Source organism: Lathamus discolor, chromosome 5, assembly GCF_037157495.1.
Source record: "Lathamus discolor isolate bLatDis1 chromosome 5, bLatDis1.hap1, whole genome shotgun sequence".
Classification (NCBI taxonomy): Eukaryota; Metazoa; Chordata; class Aves; order Psittaciformes; family Psittacidae; genus Lathamus; species Lathamus discolor.
The window spans coordinates 14,870,166-14,891,611 of NC_088888.1; the positions used below are offsets into that span (position 1 = coordinate 14,870,166).

The following is a 21,446-nucleotide window of genomic DNA, read 5'->3' on the forward strand; positions in this document are numbered from 1 at the left end:
CCCCATTTTCAAGAAGGGGAAAATGGAAGACCCGGGGAATTATAGACCAGTCAGTCTCACCTCTGTGCCTGGCACATTCTCCTGGAAGGCATGCTAAGGCACATGAAAAACAACAAGGTGCTTGGTGACAGCCAGCATGGCTTCACTAAGGGCAAATCCTGCCTGACCAATTTGGTGGCCTTCTATGATGGGGCTACAGAATTGATGGACAGGGGTAGAGCAGTTGATGTCATCTACCTGGACTTGCGCAAAGCGTTTGACACTGTCCCACATGACATCCTTGTCTCTAAATTGGAGGGACATCAATTTGATGGATGGACCACTCAGTGGATAAAGAACTGGCTGGATGGCCGCACACAAAGAGTTGTGGTCAATGGCTCAGTGTCCGTCTGGAGACCAGTAATGAGTGGTGTCCCTCAGGGATCGGTGTTGGGACCAGTCTTGTTCAACATCTTTGTCGGTGACATGGACAGTGGGATTGAGTGCGCCCTCAGCAAGTTTGCCGATGACACCAAGCTGTGTGGTCCGGTTGATATGCTGGAGGGAAGGAATGCCATCCAGAGGGACCTTGACAAGCTTGTGAGGTGGGCTGATGCCAACTTTATGAAGTTAAGTGCAAGGTCCTACACCTGGGTCGGAGCAATCCCAGGCACAGCTACAGACTGGGCAAAGAAGAGATTCAGAGCAGCCCCGTGGAGAAGGACTTGGGGGTGTTGGTTGATGAGAAAATGAATATGAGCTGGCTTCAGTGTGCGCTCGCAGCCCAGAAAGCCAACCGTATCCTGGGCTGCATCAAAAGGAGCATGACCAGCAGGTCGAAGGAGGTGATCCTGCCCTCTACTCTGCTCTTGTGAGACCTCACCTGGAGTATTGTGTGCAGTCCTGGTGTCCTCAACATAAAAAGGACATGGAACTGCTGGAACAAGTCCAGAGGAGGGCCACAAGGATGATCAGGGGACTGGAGCACCTCCCGTATGAACATAGACTGAGAAAGTTGGGGCTGTTCAGCCTGGAGAAGAGAAGGCTGAGTGGAGAATTCATAGCAGCCTTCCAGTATCTGAAGGGGGTCTATAAGAAGGATGGGGAGGGACTCTTCATTAGGGACTGTAGTGACAGGACAAGGGGTAATGGGTTAAAACTTAAACAGGGAAGTTTACATTGGATATAAGGAGAAAGTTCTTTACTGTGAGGGTGGTGAGGCACTGGAATGGGTTGCCCAGGGAAGCTGTGAATGCTCCATCCCTGGCAGTGTTCAAGGCCAGCCTGGACAGAGCCTTGGGTGACATGGTTTAGTGTGAGGTGTCCCTGCCCATGGCAGGGGGGTTAGAACTGGATGATCTTAAGGTCCTTTCCAACCCTAACTATTCTATGATTCTATGATTCTATGACTGCCAGGCAAGGTGGAACATGGGATGAGGTGGGATTCAGGGCTTCACTATCAGGACTGAAGGAACTGTGTCAGACTTTCATTATTGGAACTGAAGTAACTTGGAGTAGCTGGTTCAGCTGTCTCTGTGGTCATGATATACCTCCAGAACTGGTACAGGAAGACTGCTGCCAGAGGCAGTAGAGTTCTGCAGGACATGTCTGACCCTCAGAGTATCATCTCCCTGCTGGCTTTCTGAGATGCATGTGCTTGGACAAGTTGTTTAGCTCCCATGTCTGTATGTATTGGACTCTAGACTGGCCTTTCAAACACAAGCTCAACAGGCAAACGTATCATACAAGTTTAAAGAAAAAAATCACTGCCCTTCCCCGAGGTGGCTGGTATCTACTGTGGGTCTGCGTCCTCCACAGTGCAGTGTTCCCATTCCTGTCTCAAACAATGAGCAGCAGTATTTCTGGGGAGATTTTGCCTTTTGATCTCCTCTCTGATCTAATGCAATTGTCCACTGGCAGAAGCGCTGCGAGGTGCAGAATAAAATAATGAAGCTAATCTGATTTCCACCCCCCAACCCCAGTATCTACATGCCCTTATTATATTAGATTCCTAATGAGATTCTCTGTCTGCACTCTAGAAACAGGGCTGAAAATGTATGTATATGTGGGGAGGGGGGGGATGTTGTGGAAGGTTGCCTCCATTTACATCCCATCTTTAATAGATAATGCCCGTCCTTGAGTTGCAAGGTATCTACCTCCAAGATTTCTTGAGGGAGAAGCTTCTGAAATTGCGAAGAAAAGATATATGCATTTAATACCGCTGTGTTTTTGGTATGGCGACAGACCTAAGCACAGGAGGAGTAAAGGGAGGAATCTTCTTGTGAAGGCCTCATGCCTTCCTGCCTGATAAAGCTGGAAGATATCCTGAAGTGGATGGAGAGTGTGTTGGAGGGATGTATCTAATCTGGAATTGCCAGGAAGAATTCTCAATAAACTGGTTTTGTGTTGTTAAACAGCAAACATAGTTACTTGTGAGTAAGGAGCTTGTACACTTCTAAAGGTCTCATGAAATGTGATGTAGTAATTAATTGCTTGCAAGTCATACACTATACACTTAATCCTCCCTAAAAAAAATACCTCTTCTCTTCCTCAGCTGTACAGAGCCAATACCAAGCAGCTTTTAATAAAAAAGGTGAGAGCTACTGCATGCTAATGGCCAGTAGTGGCCATCCCAAGCTACAATTCGCACAATAGAACCATGTTTCACCAGTCTGGTCATAAATAAATCCTCTCCTGCTAAACTGGATTAGATTCATCTTAGAAAACAAACAGTATTACTCAGAGTGTGTATAGTGATCATAGGAGATGATTATTTTTTTCCTTGGAGGGCAAGTTGCAGTTTCAACTAACTCACTGAAATGTACCTGTTGTAATGCAGTAGCAGCATAGCCGTCATGTAACAAAATCTACTCAGTTCATTGAAAGGCACTGTTAGCAAAGCCTGAATCCAGTTTTGTGCTTGACAGGCCCAAACTTGGTCACTTCAAACTGATTTTGCCATTTAGTCCTGAGGCAGAAATGTTTTTGCTGGAAAGAATTCTCATGACTGCTTGGTGTTTATGGATAAAATGCCTTTAAAAGCAGTTTAACAGCCTCAGATGTGTCCTTCATGGACAAAGGTCCGTATCACAGAAGCACTATACATAATTCACCACAAGAGAGCCCCAGAACTAAGCAAGAAAGCTAAATTACCTGTCACTTCCAGAAGAAGTGTTGCCTTTGGGTCAAGGTTGAAATCATTGGTAAACCAATGTGAAGAAGATCACGTTGGTCTCCATATGGATTCCTTCCCTGTGTCAGGACTGCAGAGAAATAAGAGAGGCAGAATGAAAACCTACTGAAATTTCCAAGTTATTCACAATTCTTATTCACAAACCAGTGAACCTCTTCCTGATCAAATTTTGAGAGATACGTGCAGACATGGAGGGGGGAACATCACTGTTTCTAAAGCAGCATTGATGCTTTCACTGAAGCAAAGCAGTGCTTCTGGCAGTGCACGTATTCTGTTCACAGGGGTGTCCTGTCAGAGGTGCAAGGCATTACGGCTTTGTCTGAATACAAAAAACACCTAATTATTACCCTGGATAGGAAGTGCTGCTAGTTACAGAGAGCGAGTATGACTTCAGGAGTGCAGCTCAGGAGAAGTAGATGCCATCTGGCTGTCATTAAGTGGCTGATTGTGGCTTTCAGTGATTGACTGGTGATTGATTGACAGGTGGTGGAGAGAAAAGGGATATAGCATGTCAGCCAGACACCCCTGCCTTTTGTTTCAGTCCTCTAATTTTTGTGGTGTGTGTAGCTATCATGGGGGCAATTTTCCTTTCAGTCCCACTGGCACTGCAGCCTCCATGTCAAGTAGACCTGAAGTCTGGAAGAGAAGGACAGGGGAGGGTGGAGAGTATTTGACTAAACACTTAAGGTCTTAGAAAACTTCAAACTTTGATTCTATGACAAAGAAAAAGGTGCAATTTAAAGATATTTTGTCCTGTTCTCCCTTCCTCACATGCTCAGATTTAGACAGGCTGTAAGGAATTAATGTCACATTTAGTTTATAACAACTTTAAACAACATCACAGCTTAATAACACCTTCTATAAACATTTTTCATTTAAAAAGCAGAAGCTAAACTGATAGATGTATACAACTAAACTGAAATTAAGCTTACAACTGTCCAAATTGCTGCACTTCAACAAAGTATTTGGACTGAAGTGTTTGTTCCACCCTGGAAATTTGAGGTGACTTGGCTTAAACTGTGCTGAGAAAGGTTTGATTTCTTTATATATGCATAGAGTAAACCGGTTTCTGGAAGTGCAAGCACATGGCAAAGACTTTATGAAGAGCTGAATCAAGGGCAGAGAATAGATTCAGAGCAGCCCCATGGAGAAGGACTTGGGGGTGTTGGTCGATGAGAAAATGAACATGCGCCGGCAGTGTGCGCTTACAGCCCAGAAAGCCAACCGTATCCTGGGCTGCATCAAAAGGAGCATGACCAGCAGGTCGAAGGAGGTGATCCTGCCCCTCTACTCTGCTCTTGTGAGACCTCACCTGGAGTATTGTGTGCAGTTCTGGTGTCCTCAACATAAAAAGGACATGGAACTGTTGGAACAAGTCCAGAGGAGGGCCACAAGGATGATCAGGGGACTGGAGCACCTCCCGTATGAACATAGACTGAGAAAGTTGGGGCTGTTCAGCCTGGAGAAGAGAAGGCTGAGTGGAGACCTCATAGCAGCCTTCCAGTATCTGAAGGTGCCTATAAGGAGGATGGGGATGGACTCTTCGTCAGGGACTGTAGTGATAGGACAAGGGGTAATGGATTAAATCTTAAACAGGGGAAGTTTACATTGGGTATAAGGAGAAAGTTCTTTACTGTGAGGGTGGTGAGGCACTGGAATAGGTTGCCCAGGGAAGCTGTGAATGCTCCATCCCTGGCAGTGCTCAAGGCCAGCCTGGACAGAGCCTTGTGTGGGATGGTTTAGTGTGAGGTGTCCCTGGCCATGGCAGGGGGGTTGGAACTGGATGATCTTAAGGTCCTTTCCAACCCTAACTATTCTATGATTCTATGAATACTCAGTGTACAGTCTCTATGAGGACTGCATGCCATGGATAGAAACCGTTTCGCCTTTCCAATAGTATTTGCACGGATTTGAATGGCAATGCTTCAAGTCACTCATGTTGACAAAATCTCTTCTAGACATAGAACTTGCAGTTTAAACAGTGCTGTTCTACTACTGACAAGCATCCCAAGGAATGTTGTAGTCACAGGTAGGGGCTATTCTGAGCTGGGAGGATGAAGCAGTTTCTGAGGGGGGCTCCAAGGTGAGTAAGTGTGCGAGTAGGGTAAGACACAGCTCAAGATGGTCAGTAGTATCTAGTGACAGTGCCTTGAAGCACAGAGATTAGAAATGTTTTTTTTCACTGCAGGGCGCTAAGTTCTGCCTCAGTGAAGGCTTTGAGAGTGCAGCAGCCCTTACTTTTGAAGTGACTTGTCTATGTCCAAATTGGGCCCTACCAGATCTATTTACTTATGATTTGCACATTAAGCAAATGTGTATCTCCTTGGGCAAAATCTTCTTTGATTTCAGCACTAGGACTGTTGCTTCCTAATAAATAATTTAAATAACCTGTAGAATCATAATAAAGATACTAGACCAGAAGAGCTCTTAAGGAATCACTGTGGATATTAATGGGGATTTCTGCCTGAAATTGAAGATATATTTTCTCATATTTACATACAGAGCTTTTACTGAAATCCAGGTTTCTTATACAGCTGGGAGAGCTTTCAGACTAGACATAAATTTTAAGCAAATTTCTAGATACGTTTAGTAATTTTAACAGAAAATGAAGAAAAGAACTTCCTCCATTTTGACTATCTGGGGTACAAAAATAGTCAATGTAATATCACTTAGGTTGAAATAAATATTCACATAAAACTCATTATTTGTAGAAATATGTGAAACAAAGCAAGAATTAAATACAATGTTTTTCAAGTGAAAACTCATCTATAATACAATGTATAATTATATATTTAGTAGGCAGTTGACTTCATACATGGAACATAATTAAATCCACACAAATGAGTTTTAATAGTTCCCATAGTAAATAAACACTGTACAGGAATCATCTAATTAGATAAAAAAAAAAACCAACTCATATTTGGAAGCTTTGATTCCTAAAGCCTATTACTTTACTAATACAACTAAATGAGATGAAACATTTCACAGTAAAGGAAAGGTAGGATCCTAATTTGATTAAGAGAAGGCAAAGGTGTTAAACTTTATTTTTGCATTTATGTTTGTGCACTAATATAGAGAGTAAGTCTATCACATAATGCAATCCTTTCCGTCCAAAGCAACACTTGCATTCCAGTGCATTCCAGCAAAGAGTGCTTTCTTACAAGAATAAAAAATGAACTAGCAGGGATTTTACAAGTTATCGCATGCAACTCAGTATTTTACTCTGGGAGTCGACAAGACTACTGCTGCTTTAAGGAAAGATGGTCTCCAAATGGTTTATGAAGTGATTGATCATATATAAATAGGTTGTTTGCTCTCAGTACAGATGCCATCATTACTAACTACTTTCAGGCTCTTTGAGAGCTAAATAATTTCGTAATGCATCATTGAACATTTAGTTGCTTCGATAGCAGATGGTTTCAGGGGTCCATCTGCTCACAGCAATGTTTTCAACAAGCCCCCTTCACCTTCACCAAAAGGTTCAGAAACATTAGAATATTCATTCCTCACCACAGGTGCCTTTCCTGGAGCCTCCCCATACACAGGCATAGTGGGTTGCACACTTGGAAAGACAGAGGTGGTTTCTGAAACCTGTGACAATCTATTGTGTGTAGATTACTTCTGTCAGCAAATGAAGACAGCAGCAATACTAGGCAAAATAAGAAGCACCAGGTTACCTGGAACAGAGCTTTCTTTTGTCAGGGGTAGGTTTTTAATATGCTTGCATCTAAATATAAAGAGTTGAGTAGATCTTAATAGTATTCATAACTTTAACTGTGCACACAGTTGCAGCTGCAGTTAACTGTGTGTACACAGATAAAATTATGAATACTATTAAAATTTACTCAACTCTTTATATTTAGATGCACTCACAGTTAAAAGATCAGTGCACAGCATAAATATCCACGTAACAGCTGCTGAAGGGAGAAATCTGATGTAGTGGAATACAAATATGTCAAATATGTATTGCCTTGTAGTGCTAACAAGCATAATAGCAGGGGAATAAATTATAGTGATCTTTCTGTAAATTGTCTGTGCTGTATTAACTGCTTTACAAGAAATGCAGTGAAGAAACCCAAGAATGACTGTTAACTGTTGTATTTCTTTGGGTAAGTTAATTGCAGGCAAAAATGTTACAAAGGTCACAGACTTCATTTGGCAGAGGAAATAAACATGGCTGATCCACCAAGTAGTTGGAGATGCATTACTATATCATCTCTATTTTCTGCAGTTTTCGCATACCAGACAGGAGGGCTCTCTGAGACAGAGAGCAACTCTTCACAGGGGATGATCTGTTGAACACCACTGGGACAAATGAATTTGAAGAGCCTTTGAAGAGCTGAGTTACTGCCTCTGTAATTCCCAGGAGAGCTACCTTGAGTTATTTGATTTTATCCTCTCCAAATGCATATATTCCTATGCAAATTTTCAATTTCATAAAGTGTTTGAAAATAGAAATTAATTCAGAATTAACTGAAAATAGCTTTGAGCATTCTTCTGTCTAAGAGGAACTAAGGGATGGGGCTAATGCAAGTAATAGAGATTATTATTATTTTTAAGTGAGAAATAACACTTAATAGCTATGTGGTGTACACTGAAATAGAGGATTCTTCAACTTCTGACATTCTGTCAGGTTGCTAATTTTTCTTGCTTATAAATTGGTATATAAATATACAGTACCCTGCCTCAATAAAGGACCTAGCACAGCAGTCTGTTCCACTTCATCAAGGAGCCTGAACCTGTTTTGATAGTTACTCAGGAGTTCTTTACCTGTCTAAACCTAGAGAAACTCTCCTCTTAAAACAATATAATCAGCTTGATGTAGCCTTCAGAAAAGCAGAGAGTAAGGATCTGAGCGCTGCAGTTCAAAAGCTTCTGAAAACACAAATTGTAACATGTATCTGACACTAAATGAAGGGTGGTTTCATGATTTTGTTTTGGCACATGACATGGCGTCTTAATCCTGACTAGCTTGGTGGAAGCAGCTACCGGCAAAGCACTTGGGCTGAAAACTTCAATTCCTTGTCATTTAGTCTAATTTAATTCTGTGAAGACTTGTACAGATGCTCCCATCAGCAGTTCAGCCACCCTCTGTCTTCTGAGCATTAGCAGCAGACCCCTAGAAAGAGCCAACCAGAGGCAAGTCATCTGTCTCCCTTTTGTACAGTACAGCTCCAGAGTTCATTCTCACAAAAGGTTAACCCTGAATTTTGCAAGTGGTGGGATAAACTTGTTGTCTATGTGCAGGTCAGGCCTCACTCAGATCTTTCCTCCATTTCTGAGTCAGTGAAGCAGGACAACAGGCCTTTTTAAAGTTTATAGTCAGTGGATACTGGACAAATTTAGGATGGGTTCTTTTTTCCCACCAAAATGTGTTTATTTAAAGTAGCATAACTGAGTATTTATTGGACAGGCAATAGAAGGGCTCACCATCGAGGTCAGAGAGTTCAGTGGAGGAGATGGGCTTCTAAGGCAACCTGGGGAAGAGACATGAGTTGTGGTCTCCTTCCAATGATGTGACCAGTGGGTACTGCAGAAAGCCATCACAACATTTCCAGTTTCATCAGTGGCCCATGAAGCTCCTTTATCTATCTAAACGCCTTCCAGCCCTGCAGCCAAAACTCTGCTGAGTGAACTGTTCTAACATCAGACATCTTTACTTTGCCTATTCAGAATTAGGATGCAGAGTACGGGAAAATGAGATCTGAGAGGGATTGCTTATTTCTTTCAGCTGGAAAATGAAGGTTTTGGCTCCCTGTTACCAGCTTCCTGACAAAGGGCCCACATTACATGCATGCAGATACATCAATCACTGAAATACCAGTTGAATCTCAACTGCAGTTTGTGATATAAATGCTCTTTTTCTGCATAAATATACAGTTGCCTTTTCATCATTATTTTTGCTGTGTATAATAAATCACAGCTGTAAACAGCACTTTTAATAAAAATCTGTCATACAAAATCATTTCATGAGAGGTTTTATTTGCACTGTACTTGGGACTTAACATGTCAATAACAAAATGGCTTTTCCTTAACTATAGAAAATAGACTGCACCTGCCAGAGAAGGTGTAATAAGCCAACAGCTGGAATCTAGGGATAGATGATGGCTAAAATAAGTGTCTCCAACACAGAAAAAGCACTCAAATGGAAGAAATAATACTGCAAAAATACAAAAGATCTTTCTGTAGTGTTTACTTGTGAGAATCCTATATACACTACATGTATATACATCCACAAAGTAATGAAAACAAGCATCCATGTGTGTTCAAAACCAGGATAAATGAGATCAGTCAGTTTTACACTCGGAAGTAAGGGATTGCATTTATACTGGGGCTGTCATTCCCATCTATACTGTCTGTTTGGTTTTGTTATAGCATCACATCATTGCTTCAGATGGCTGTGTAAGGCTGTGATGCTGCAATCTTTCTCCAGTGAGTAGCATCACTGACATTTTATATAGGACTGCTCATTTCATGAGACTGCTCTTTTTTGCAGCTGCAGAACCTCAGGCTTGAAAGCCTTACTTTGTCAGTTATCACATGCTCATCACAACAGGATTTCATGCTACAGTGGGCAAAAATCTGACAATTACCAAATAATTAGTTATAACTACTCTATGCACACTAAAAGTAAGAGGGTCAGAAGACCATAATCTGACCAAATAATTAATTCTAACTACTCTATGCACATTAAAAAGGGGTCAGAAGACCATAATCTGATCAAATATTTTCCCTTTACACTCTAAAAATATCATGTCAAAAATCTGTTAAAAAACCCAGTTCTTCTCTAAACAGTGGAGAGTTGTCAACTCCTTCAAGTTCTCAAGGGTTTGAATTGATCACTAAGTAAATTCAAAGCTCCCTGAGAAAAACAAAGACTTAGATAGGCTGTTACACCTTCTTGTCTTATCTGTGCTGCATCTTACCAATTACTGTTAATTCAAATTTCATTCTTTGTTCTGCAGTGGAGTCTTCAGGTGGTTTATATAAATGTGGCTTGGATCTCTTAATTAAAAAAGTGAAAGTATTTGCCCATATAAACAACATTTCTGAAGATTTTTAAGTCATTACACTTGTGGGTACAAGAATGGAAGGAGGAAATGCAAAGGAAAAATGCAATGTGTATTTTTTCCTACAAAGAAAACTGAGAGCACTTGGCAAAAACATATCAAATAACAAAGGAAGAGGATCGCACCTTATTCAGAAACTGATACAGGCTAAATTTTGAAAGCAATGTGGTAGCTTTCTCTGTCCTGGCACTTGGTGAACTTGTATTTATTTTGCATTCAGATCATCACACGACAAGTTCCTATTCATTACCTTTCCCAATTCAAACTGTGAGTAACTGTTTACAGGAAGAGAAAATATATCACATTCAAGCTACAGGACAGCCCAGATCAATCTGAGCTAAAATTGTGGCTGCCTATGACAAGACGGGAAGATAACAAAAATACAGTATAACTGGTGGTGACTTCAGACATTGCAAGCCCAAAGTAACCCTTCTCTTCCCTTTCCATGCAGTCCCTTCCAAGATTAAACCTCACTCAGACCTCGACTAGCCAAAGTCAAACATCACTAGTCTCATCCCAGTGATTCATTTCAAGCAGAAGCCATGAGCAACTACCAAAGTGGAAGAAAGAAAAAGGGTAAAAGATTCAGAGTGTGATTAGAGAGGAATATTGAGGGAGAAAGCTCAGTCAAGGTATGTGAAAGTGAAACAATGGAAATCATGTACTAGGTTGTTTTAAACCATCTTGGAGAAAACATTTTAAATCGGGTATTATAATGGCAGAAGGATGGACTAGACAGTCTTGTAGGTCTTCAATATCCCTTCACTTCTGTACATGCGACTTACTGATTTATAAAGAGAATCACACTTAATCGAGTCTCGGACAGTTCACCAGATGCAACTTGCTCTAGGAGGGAGCTTTGAAACTTGCAGCATGAGTATGGAAGGACCCTAAAAGAGAAAAATAATCAGTATTTAGATCTGGCATTTCACTAAAATTGAGAGTCATTTAAATGGAAGATCAGAACAAATCGGTTAGTCCTTGCTTCATGACAAACTTTTGCGCAATGTAAGATGAAGCCGTACCAAATACACCCACACTGCCCTATTTGTTGAGATTTACCACTATTTTTCCTCTGGACTGAAATTTTATTACAATAATCACCACTGGAACAACTTGTCTGCTTCCAGATCAGGAGAGAATAAAGTGTTTTCTCTTCAGAGAAGAAATGACGGCCAATGAAATGATGTGATTCCAGATCCTGTTCTTCAAGCCTTTACTTAGTACTATACTCCTAAGTCTTTATTTCATCCTGCTGTGAAGAACACTGGAGTAAGAGGTACATGGAAACCACAGTTAAAAAATAACTATGATCAGCAGAGGTTTTCCAATTTTGACCCAGAGACGACAGGACCTAGAGTGATATGTTAGTGTAACTCTGCATCACCCTCATGTTAATATAGTCTTAGTATTAAATGGTTATATGGCCACAGTTAGTGAACTTTTGTAGCCATTCAAAACATGGGGCTGCTAGTGCTATTTTTCTTACTCACTTTTAATTGCATTTATCATTTCAATGTTGGGAGAAAACAATCACAAATTAAAATACAGTCATTAAAGAAAAATACTTCTGGTGTTTATAAAGATACTGCAGATATTGAATAGCTGACCCATGACTTTAAAGTGTACAAATTATAGTGATTAAATCTAAGTCATTAATTCTAAAAATCTAAGTCATAAACATTTCATTAAATGTAAAGGGCCATAGTGGTATCTGTGTATGTTTTCAACCCACAGCTAGCTGAGCTTTCTTGCTTTCCTATTACTAGCCATAGTAGTCATTATTCCCCTAGACATTCACAAAAACTTTTTTTAGTGAACTCTAAAATATCTCACATTATTAAACTACATTGATAAGATTACCCAGTGATTGGGTAAGAGTATGATCTGAAAAATACTATAAAGTACCTTAAATCATAAAATTTTTGCATGTAAACAGAAAGCATGATGGAGAATGGAAGGGAAATGCAGTTATTTGTGTACACAGTGATTCACATGCACATGCACATACATACCTCCATACATTCATACATGTCTGTACTTTTTTTATTAATTAGGCACTGAATTAATAAATTTTAATGAAAGAAACCTTACCAAGTGGCTCTCCTCTATGCTGCAAATACAGAGCAAGGTCTACCTAATGGGTTCTCAAACTTACACCTGCTGTACTTCATTTACTTTTAGCGAATGTCCAATAAGCCTTGACTAATAGTTTTTCCCTTCTGTTGCCCTCATAACATTTCTGATCTTCCAACACTATTTCTCAAGGAATTTCAGTCATTTTCTTTCCTGACTGCTATGCCTCTCCTGCTAACCCTGCTTACGCATCTAACAGAGCACAGGATTCTTCCTCTCTTTCTGGCCTCTGGGCTCTTCTTTAAAAGAAAAAGCTAACAAACATGCCAAGCTGCATAAAAAAGTGGGATGTCAGTGCTCTGGTGAAATACTGACATTCCATGTCTGCAACCCCAATTTTTGAGGCAGTGTACAAGTTGGAAAACCACCAGTGGCAAGAGCAGTTGCCATTTTAAATTTCACTCTGATTCTCACAGTAACACTGTGGAAAAGACTATCAAGCTTTTAATTTCTACTTACAAATGCAGGTAGACAGTGGTCTATGTTGGAATGATGCAAAGTATGCCAAATCAATTACTCTGTTAAGTTTGGAGCTGCACATCTTTCATCTATATAGTGAAGGCTGGAAGTCCACCAGATATGTTAAAAATGCTGTAAATAAACCCAAAAGATGTAACAGATGACTAAAGGAAAATTGTAGCATTTTATTAATTGTTAAAGTTATGAATTGAAAAAGTTATGAATTATTAAAAAGTTATGAATTGTTAAAGTTATGAAGTGTAGAGACAAATAAGCATGTCTTTTATGAAACAGATTTCTAATATTGCAGTGTTTAAATTCAGTTTATCAGTACACCATTGCCAGTTTGCAAAGGAATAGAGTTCAATAAATCATAGAAAACTGAGCTTCTCCATTACTTGAAGTACAAAGAACTTTCTTATATTGATGTGTGGATGAACATTTCCCACAACTTCATATCAACTGGAATTTAGTTTGTTTCACACTATCAGAAAATGGAGAATATTTATACACTCCTTAACTAATTTATCTTTGAGCTTTTGTTCATGAGTGCGGCAAACTGGTTGTGTATCTAGTTAAAATGCAAGCCCAATGTGGCACATTAATCTGCTCTGGCACATTAACATCTTCAATCTCCATACCTGAATCTTTAAATTTAAATTGAGCCAGTAAAATTGTAGTGACTTTTAAATGTAGTTACAAATCTGTACACAGCTCCAAAAAATGAAATATTAAAATGAATCTAAAAATATGTTCTAGTAGAAGTACGGGTCTATAGATTAGAGAGTAATTCCAATATTTCATTAGTAGGCCACTTATGATTAAAAGATACCAAAACAGTCTATAAAAATAATTAATACAAATAAAACTGTTTTATTATTCTTACAGGGAACTTGTTTTGGCAATAATTTCCAATTATGTTCCTTTTTGTTTGCTAAGATGCTGAAATTCTGTACTTGTTAACCATAGAGTTTTATTCATGAGATGGAAGATATATCAATATTTTAAGCCAAACAGTAAAGAAGCAAAGCCTAAAATAAACCCTAGATAATTATTTTAACCTGATTAATTTCAAGCTACCATTAACTTACTGCAGTCGCATGCAGTCTCACTTACTGCACTCTCACTTGCAATAAATGAATCCGTACCATTGTTTTCACCTGAAGATTCAGCCATGATACTTCAAGTTTAGTTACTGTACAAAACTGATGATACTCTTTACACAGAACTAGGCACAAGGGTTTAGCTTTTGTAGTAGCGCTGGAAGGCCCTCTTGAGTAATCACCAAGAACATGTTCAACTCTAAAAATGCAAGATTACAGTCCAGCGTATATTTACTTTTCTGGTTTTTATGAAAGCTGATATTCCAGAAAATAGTTTCCCTCTGATATCTTTAATACTGTTGTACACTTACAATATTACAATGAGCACACTTAAGTATGTAAGATTAAGCTTTTTGGACTGATCAGTAATTTAGTCCATATCAACTATATTATTTATAAGGAGCATTATTTATGGAATCTGAAACATGTTTTCCAGAGGTGTGCGCATAAATTTGGATTTTTCCTTTTAATATAAAATTGCCTGAAGACTTTTCAGTTTACAGAAAGAATGTTTAAGCCAGTTCAGAACATAATCATTTACTTTATATTTCCCTCAGAAGAAACTGGGAGTTTGGTTTGTTTCTTTCTGGCTTATCTGGGAAAGTCATCTCATCTTTGAGAGGCATCATGGTATACTTAAGTATTAGAACAACCCTGTAAACTCCATCTTTAATTGATGCAGTTTCCTTTCCTTGTTTTCATCCTTTGGAGTTGAGAAGATTCCTTCTATTGGCCACATGGGGAGCAGCTTGGTTCTATATTTTAAAGAAAGGTGTTCAATTCCAGCTAGTAAATAATAAATAAATAAATAAATTATAACTTCATGTTGTTATAGGGGGTTGGAAGGTGGGAGAAGGTGGTTATTCAACCATTTAAACAAGCACCCTGTGCTCATTTTGGAGAAAGACAGGGGCTCCCTGCCCCGTTTCTGCTCCAATTTAATGAAGTTGTTAAAGTAGCAAGACTGACAGGTTAATTATCCTTCATAAAAGGGGGACAAATTGAACTGTGTCTTTCCATCATTTTTTGATAAATCAAGAAGCTCCTGAGGTGCTCAGATGCCACTCTGGTGAATAGAACAACTAATCCACTCTGCTATTCTTTGCTGACCCTGGTCTCCCCACCGGGGCTTTGCAGTATATTGCAGTTGGGTTTTGTTTCACATTCAACAGATTCCACTTTATTATAAATTCAGAAGGATATTTTTCCTCCATATGTTGGCTGACAGCTCCCCTGTAATAACTGATGGCTAAATTTAACTCTGATGAAAATTAACCCAAGTGTTAAATGCAAACAGGAGCTGCTTGGAAAGAAAAGAGTTATCATGGTAAATGCCAAACAGTGGAAAATGTGTGTAAATTAATGGAGTCTCACTGGTGACAAGCTGTCAGGCAGTTTGATGGCTCTCGCTAGTGCTTCAATCCCACTGAAGTTGGCCAGAGGGCAACATGGACAAGTCCTGCTTTTCAAAAAGACCGCGGGATGCTTGACAGTAACGCTAACTAGATCATCTAAAGTTCATGGTCAAATAAGATGATTTTTTTTTCTCCTTTTTGCAAGGCTTTGCACTAAACAGAGTTCATGCACAGCTGGGCCATGAATGAGATATCAAATTGCTGTTTCCATAGAGCGGTCAAAACTGAATGCAGATTTCATAGAGACTGCAGAGTCGCAGTGAAAGGAATTCAGAGAAAGTTAATTCCAGATAGGTGTTAATATGCTTGTGTTGCAGTGTTTGCTGAGCACAGAGCAATGCTTGAGGGGTTTCTGGAAAAAAGCCCCTTTTTCTAGATTGTATTTTAAATGGATTTTAAAACTGATATTAATTTTAGTCTTTTATTGAATTCTTCAACTGAAGAAACATCCTTCAGCTCTACAGAAAGCCTTGGTACATATGGGAAGATCTACTTTATCCCCTATTTTTTATTAATAATAAAATAAATTAATTATTTATATATACTTAATATATATATTAATTGTTATCTGATATTTTATTTTCCGGCATTTGTATGCTGTACATTTAAGAAATTAGTGCTCTGCAGCTCTCAGGAGCAGAGTGATCTTGATATTTCCTCCTGTGGAAGTAGTGCCTAATCCTGATGGTATCTAAATACTCTCTCACAGCCTGTTCCAGCACAGTTTTAACATGTAATAAACTAATTTAGTGGGAATAAAGTTGAGACTACTCAAATGGACCTGGTGTGGATTAAGCTCTACAGACCTGAAGGAGTCACATTCTGGTTGTGTTTTATGGGGGGGTTGTTCTTTGGTTTTAACAGGAAAGCACAATCTTGCTTAAAGCAGCATTTGTAATAAGCAGTTCGAATAAACTTAATATTTTTAAGTTACATTTCTAGCCAAATTTGAAAAGCTTTTATCTAAATCATCTGTAGATTTGGCATAAAGCGTAACATAGAATAAAAATTCACTCTGGTGGATAATTCACAATTGTCAATATTTACATCAGATTAAAGCACAAATATGTCTTATGGAAATGACTGTCCATATTGGTCAGGATCATCTCTCCAAGGCTAGTGCTCAAAGGCACCAGTCTTAAAAGCTTAGTAAATGTCACACAAGGTACAGAGAAATTATATTTGAATAATACCTTGGAGAGGACAAAAGATGCAGTGCAGAACAACTCCCTGCATGATCCATCGAACTCATACAACCCCTCCTCCTATGACAACCCATCCACTGATCTCTTTCTCTGGGGGCTTTCTTCATAATTTCAAATGCCTTTATCAGTCCAAACAGCACCAACTTCTTGAAGCTCTCCTTTCTCTTCCGTGGAGCCTTGGCTTCTCCATGAAAATTATCTCTGCCAGGGCAGGCAAAATTATGTCCAGAGTTAGTAACATCTTTCCATTGTATAAAAGCATCTAAGCCTTGATTCTTGATACACTGTGAAGCTGGAGAGCTGGATGAAGGATGTCTTTATGTATACAAGCAATTCAATCAGCATCTGGAGGATTTCTCATATGGCTAAAGCTAGTTCACTCATTGCTAAATTTTATCTGCATCACATATTGTACAACTAGAGAGAAGAAAGAGTTCAAATAATCTGAATTCTCTGATGCATCTACTGGTTACTTGTACTGGTACATGTAGAGTACGAAGGGGTGTTGGGTAGGCAAGTTAATAACACACTGAGAATGCCATTGCTCTGTGTCACATCCTCCTTATAATGTAGCTTGAAATAAATAATTAAAATAAAAGCTAATAGTCAATCTCAGGCTTAAAAGGAAATGTGAATGTCACAGAAACTCAGAATCAACACAGCATTGATTACTTGCTAGATTTATCTTATGTGCCTGCAGGATATACACTTTTTCTTAAACAAGATTTGCTTGTCTGTAAAGTTACGAGCAACCTCAGAACTTATACTTCTAATTTTACTATTTCATAGCTAAGTATTTAAAGACTTTTTCTTCTATATTTCCATAAATATCCTATGACAGAAAGCACTGTGTATTACATAGGAGGAAATCCAGTGATAATAAAAGTGTTTGCTAACAGGGTTCATTCTATATCACATTTCCAAGAACATAACGTTCAGACCAGGTTCATAAATGTCGGCAATTCTAATCTTTTTTCTGTGACCTGTAAAGGTTAATCTGTGGACTTCATCAATTCCAACAAACCTTTTGATAGCAAATTGCTACATCAGGGCCTGAAGTAATCCTGATTTCATAGAATCATAGAATCATAGAATAGTTAGGGTTGGAAAGGACCTCAAGATCATCTAGTTCCAACCCCCCTGCCATGGGCAGGGACACCTCACACTAAACCATCCCACAAAAGGCTTCATCCAACATGGCCTTGAACACCGCCAGGGATGGAGCACTCACAACCTCCCTGGACAGCCCATTCCAGTGCCTCACCACCCTAACAGGAAAGAATTTCCTCCTTATATCCAATCTAAACTTCCCCTGTTTCAGTTTTAACCCATTACTCCTTGTCCTGTCACTACAGCCCCTAATGAAGAGTCCCTCCCCAGCATCCTTATAGGCCCCCTTCAGATCCTGGAAGGCTGCTATTAGGTCCCCACGCAGCCTTCTCTTCTCCAGGCTGAACAGCCCCAACTTCCTCAGCCTGTCTTCATACGGGAGGTGCTCCAGTCCCCTGATCATCCTCGTGGCCCTCCTCTGGACTTGTTCCAGCAGTTCCATGTCCTTTTTATGTTGAGGACACCAGAACTGCACACAATACTCCAGGTGAGGTCTCACAAGAGCAGAGTAGAGGGGCAGGATCACCTCCTTCAACCTGCTGGTCACGCTCCTTTTGATGCAGCCCAGGATACGGTTGGCTTTCTGGGCTGCGAGCGCACACTGCCGGCTCATGTTCATTGCCTCAGTGACCAGCACCCCCAAGTCCTTCTCTGCAGGGCTGCTCTGAATCTCTTCTCTGCCCAGTCTGTAGCTGTGTCTGGGATTGCTCTGACCCAGGTGTAGGACCTTGCACTTGTCGTGGTTGAACTTCATAAGGTTGGCATCAGTCCACCTCACAAGCGTGTCAAGGTCCCTCTGGATGGCATCCCTTCCCTCCAGCGTATCAACCGGACCACACAGCTTGGTGTCATCGGCAAACTTGCTTAAATTTCATTTAAGAGATTGGAATTTTTGTTTCTACATCACTGGGCTACGGGATTTCATCTGCAAATTTTGAAGAAAATGAAGTCTGCTTGTGTAGAAAGGCCAGAATTTTGAACTAGACTTCACACCACACATGGAGCTATGACGACATTCTGTTACTTTCCTGGTGTGCTGTCATCAGCTTTCCCATACCATTGGAAAAGTTGAGAACAACCTTGTACACCTCAGAGTACCTAATAGTCTAACAAATAGTGGATTCACATGTAATGCATTAAGACTGTATCTTCCAGATAGCCCTTCTAGGGCTATAAAGTATATTGTGCATTTTCTTGTGCATCCCAGTGTGTTACCAGGAATAAAGCCTGTCATTTATGCATTCCTATTGCATATAGGTGCATATATATGTCAAAAGCTTGAACCTTGGATTCAGCTGAAGGAAGAGGACTACCTTTACATAGCCCATGATTTCTCCCGGCACTCCAAAAAGACAGAACAAGAGCTGATGGCTGTATTAGTTTCTTTTCCTCTCTATCTTCAAAACAGAAGGCTCTTTGCAGGATCAACATAGCATGTTTAGCACTGCCTTTGTCATACGTTTTAGGTTATCATGGACTCCACATGGAGGGGGGGAGAGGGTGCTACAAGAAACATCGTTTGAAATCAAATATCCACAGCTCTGTGATTCAAGAGAAGGTATGATAAGTTCCCTCCTGAGCCTTCTCTTCTCCAGACTACCCCCCCCCCCCCCCAGTTCCCTCAGCCATTCCTCATACAAATCGTAGCGAGGCAAATGAGCTGACTGCGTAGGCAGTGTGGGTTACAGACATTTACTAAGCAAGCAAGGGTTAGACAGAAAGAGCTCTACAGCAGAGATAACCTTAAAAGTTACTACACCACGGAGTCCAGCAGCAGTAATGTGAAGCTGGTGCCACTGCAGGTGTGCCTCTTCAGGTGAATATAAATAAGGTGCACAGACGGCACATTGAGGGGAAGGGAAAATTAATGAACAGTCTAACTGCTGAGCTCGGTAACACAGAACGAAAACATGTTGAACTTGACATGTCTGTGCTGCTGCTTTTGTAAGTGCTGATGGCTAAACACAGTGTCTCTGAAAAAAAAAAGCAAGCTGCTATGTATCTTTGGGATGTTAACAGATAATTTGTTTGTGTAATCAATAAAAACCTGATTGATTATCAAGTGTGACTTTGACACTATTCCTCAACAAGAGCATTTAAAGGGAAAATATTTTTCTTACTCTGAAGTCTTTTTTTGAATTAAAAGAAAAAATAAAATTCACAATTCCTTAGGGAGCTGTAATCTTCAGTGCCCCGTATCATCCGACATCTTACAAAGCAGGGCTATGTAGAGATACAGAGGGTTTGTTAACAGCTATCTCCAGAACAAGAAGCAATGGAAATCTGTCAGAATGGTCACGTGTGTTATTTGCACAGCTGGAAACGTAGAGCAGATCAGACTGAAATTCCTAACTGATCCTTGAAAGCTGACTCAAGGATGACATTTATTCTGATGCATATCCTAATTCCGGAGCTGGAAAATCCCACTCGTTTTCACAGAGAGACCGGTAATTGTTTCATGTAAAAGGAGGAATCAGTAGGACAGGTGAAGAACTCACCTAGAAGACTAGACTGATTTCCTACATCTTTCTTCTATCAGCAAGCAGATGCCTGAGTAATTATGTAGTTCTCTGAGCTCACCTTTTGATGTTACTCTTTTTTTTTCGTATTACCACAGCTCACAGGAGCTGGTTTTATGTAAGAGTTGCTCTACTGCATAACACATGGATTAAAAGCGAGTCTGATCCCAAATTTTGCACAATCTCAACATGGGAAGTAGTGACAAGATGTGGATACAGACAAAGCGAAAGGGAAATACTGCCTAAGAAATGAGGCATCCTTAATCCATATGCGAGCTTAAGGTGCACAGACATCCAAAATGTATTCATGGTGCTTCTGTTGTTGCTGTTAATGAGAAGTATAAAGACAGTGAAATATGAGTGTGTAACAAAAGATAGCAGTCCAAACTGATCAGATGCAGGAATCAGCTTTCTACTTATCAGGAGATGATGGATAATTTCCAGAGAGATTCTGGAAGTGAGCATAAGTGATGAATCAGATGCAACAGAGAAAATGATGTTGTAATAATCAGGACGTGAAGTGAGCACATACCATCCAAGAGTTATCTTTATATAGATTGATACGAAAATCTATAACATGGAGACGTTACGCAATAAATATCTCCAAGGCTTAGACACAGGCTTCTGCCTAGGCTGTTTTGAAGATAATGCCCAAGATATGCACTGGAACAACTGACAACAGCAAGTGGGAGGAAGCAAGCAGGTCTGGATAGGAAGTCATGTGTGAAAAGATGCAACAAAGTTTGTGTTTTTTTGTCTTCATAGTAAATTTAACCTAGCATTAAGCACTTGTGAAGGGAAATCACAGAGTCCACTACTTCTTTTTGGACAATATGGGACAGACTTTAGTATCTGCAGCCTTGTTTGAAAATAAAGACGCAGTGGAAAATTTGGAGAGGAATGGGAGAAGCCTGCCTCATACATGGATCACACAGCACCTGAGGGAAAAAAACAGTTCAGGCAGCATCCCAAAGAGGAGCTGTTGCGCCTGTCAGTGCTGGCAGGCAAAAGGAAGGAAGGGTGGGAAGCTACTAGACAACCTCGTGTGAAAAGACATAGAAGAAACTTAGAGAAGCAGAGGAGGCATGTAGCCCAGAACATTGTCTGTCTCCTCATACAGGAGAGATGGACAAGTAATACAAATTAGGTGAATGGAAAGGTGGCTTTGTATGGATGCTAGTGAGGGGTGAGGAAGAGTGAGGGAAGAAGTAGGAGATTTCCCCAGCAACACCACTCAACAGCTTTTTGCACCCTGTA

At 40.0% G+C, this 21,446-nt stretch overlaps 1 protein-coding gene across 1 annotated transcript in view; it reads right to left on the reverse strand.

The window, feature by feature from the left end:
- Positions 1–3,182: 3,182 nt before the first annotated feature.
- Positions 3,183–21,446, reverse strand: part of SPATA17 (spermatogenesis associated 17) — a 132,415-nt gene continuing 114,151 nt past the window's right edge. Inside the window, exons 10-11 of the mRNA XM_065679866.1 lie at positions 11,028–11,132; positions 3,183–3,242 (exon numbers count right to left, since the gene is read on the reverse strand). Coding sequence (XP_065535938.1) covers positions 11,070–11,132 — 63 coding nt within the window. The 3' untranslated portion in view covers positions 3,183–3,242; positions 11,028–11,069. The remainder of the gene's footprint in view (positions 3,243–11,027; positions 11,133–21,446) is intronic.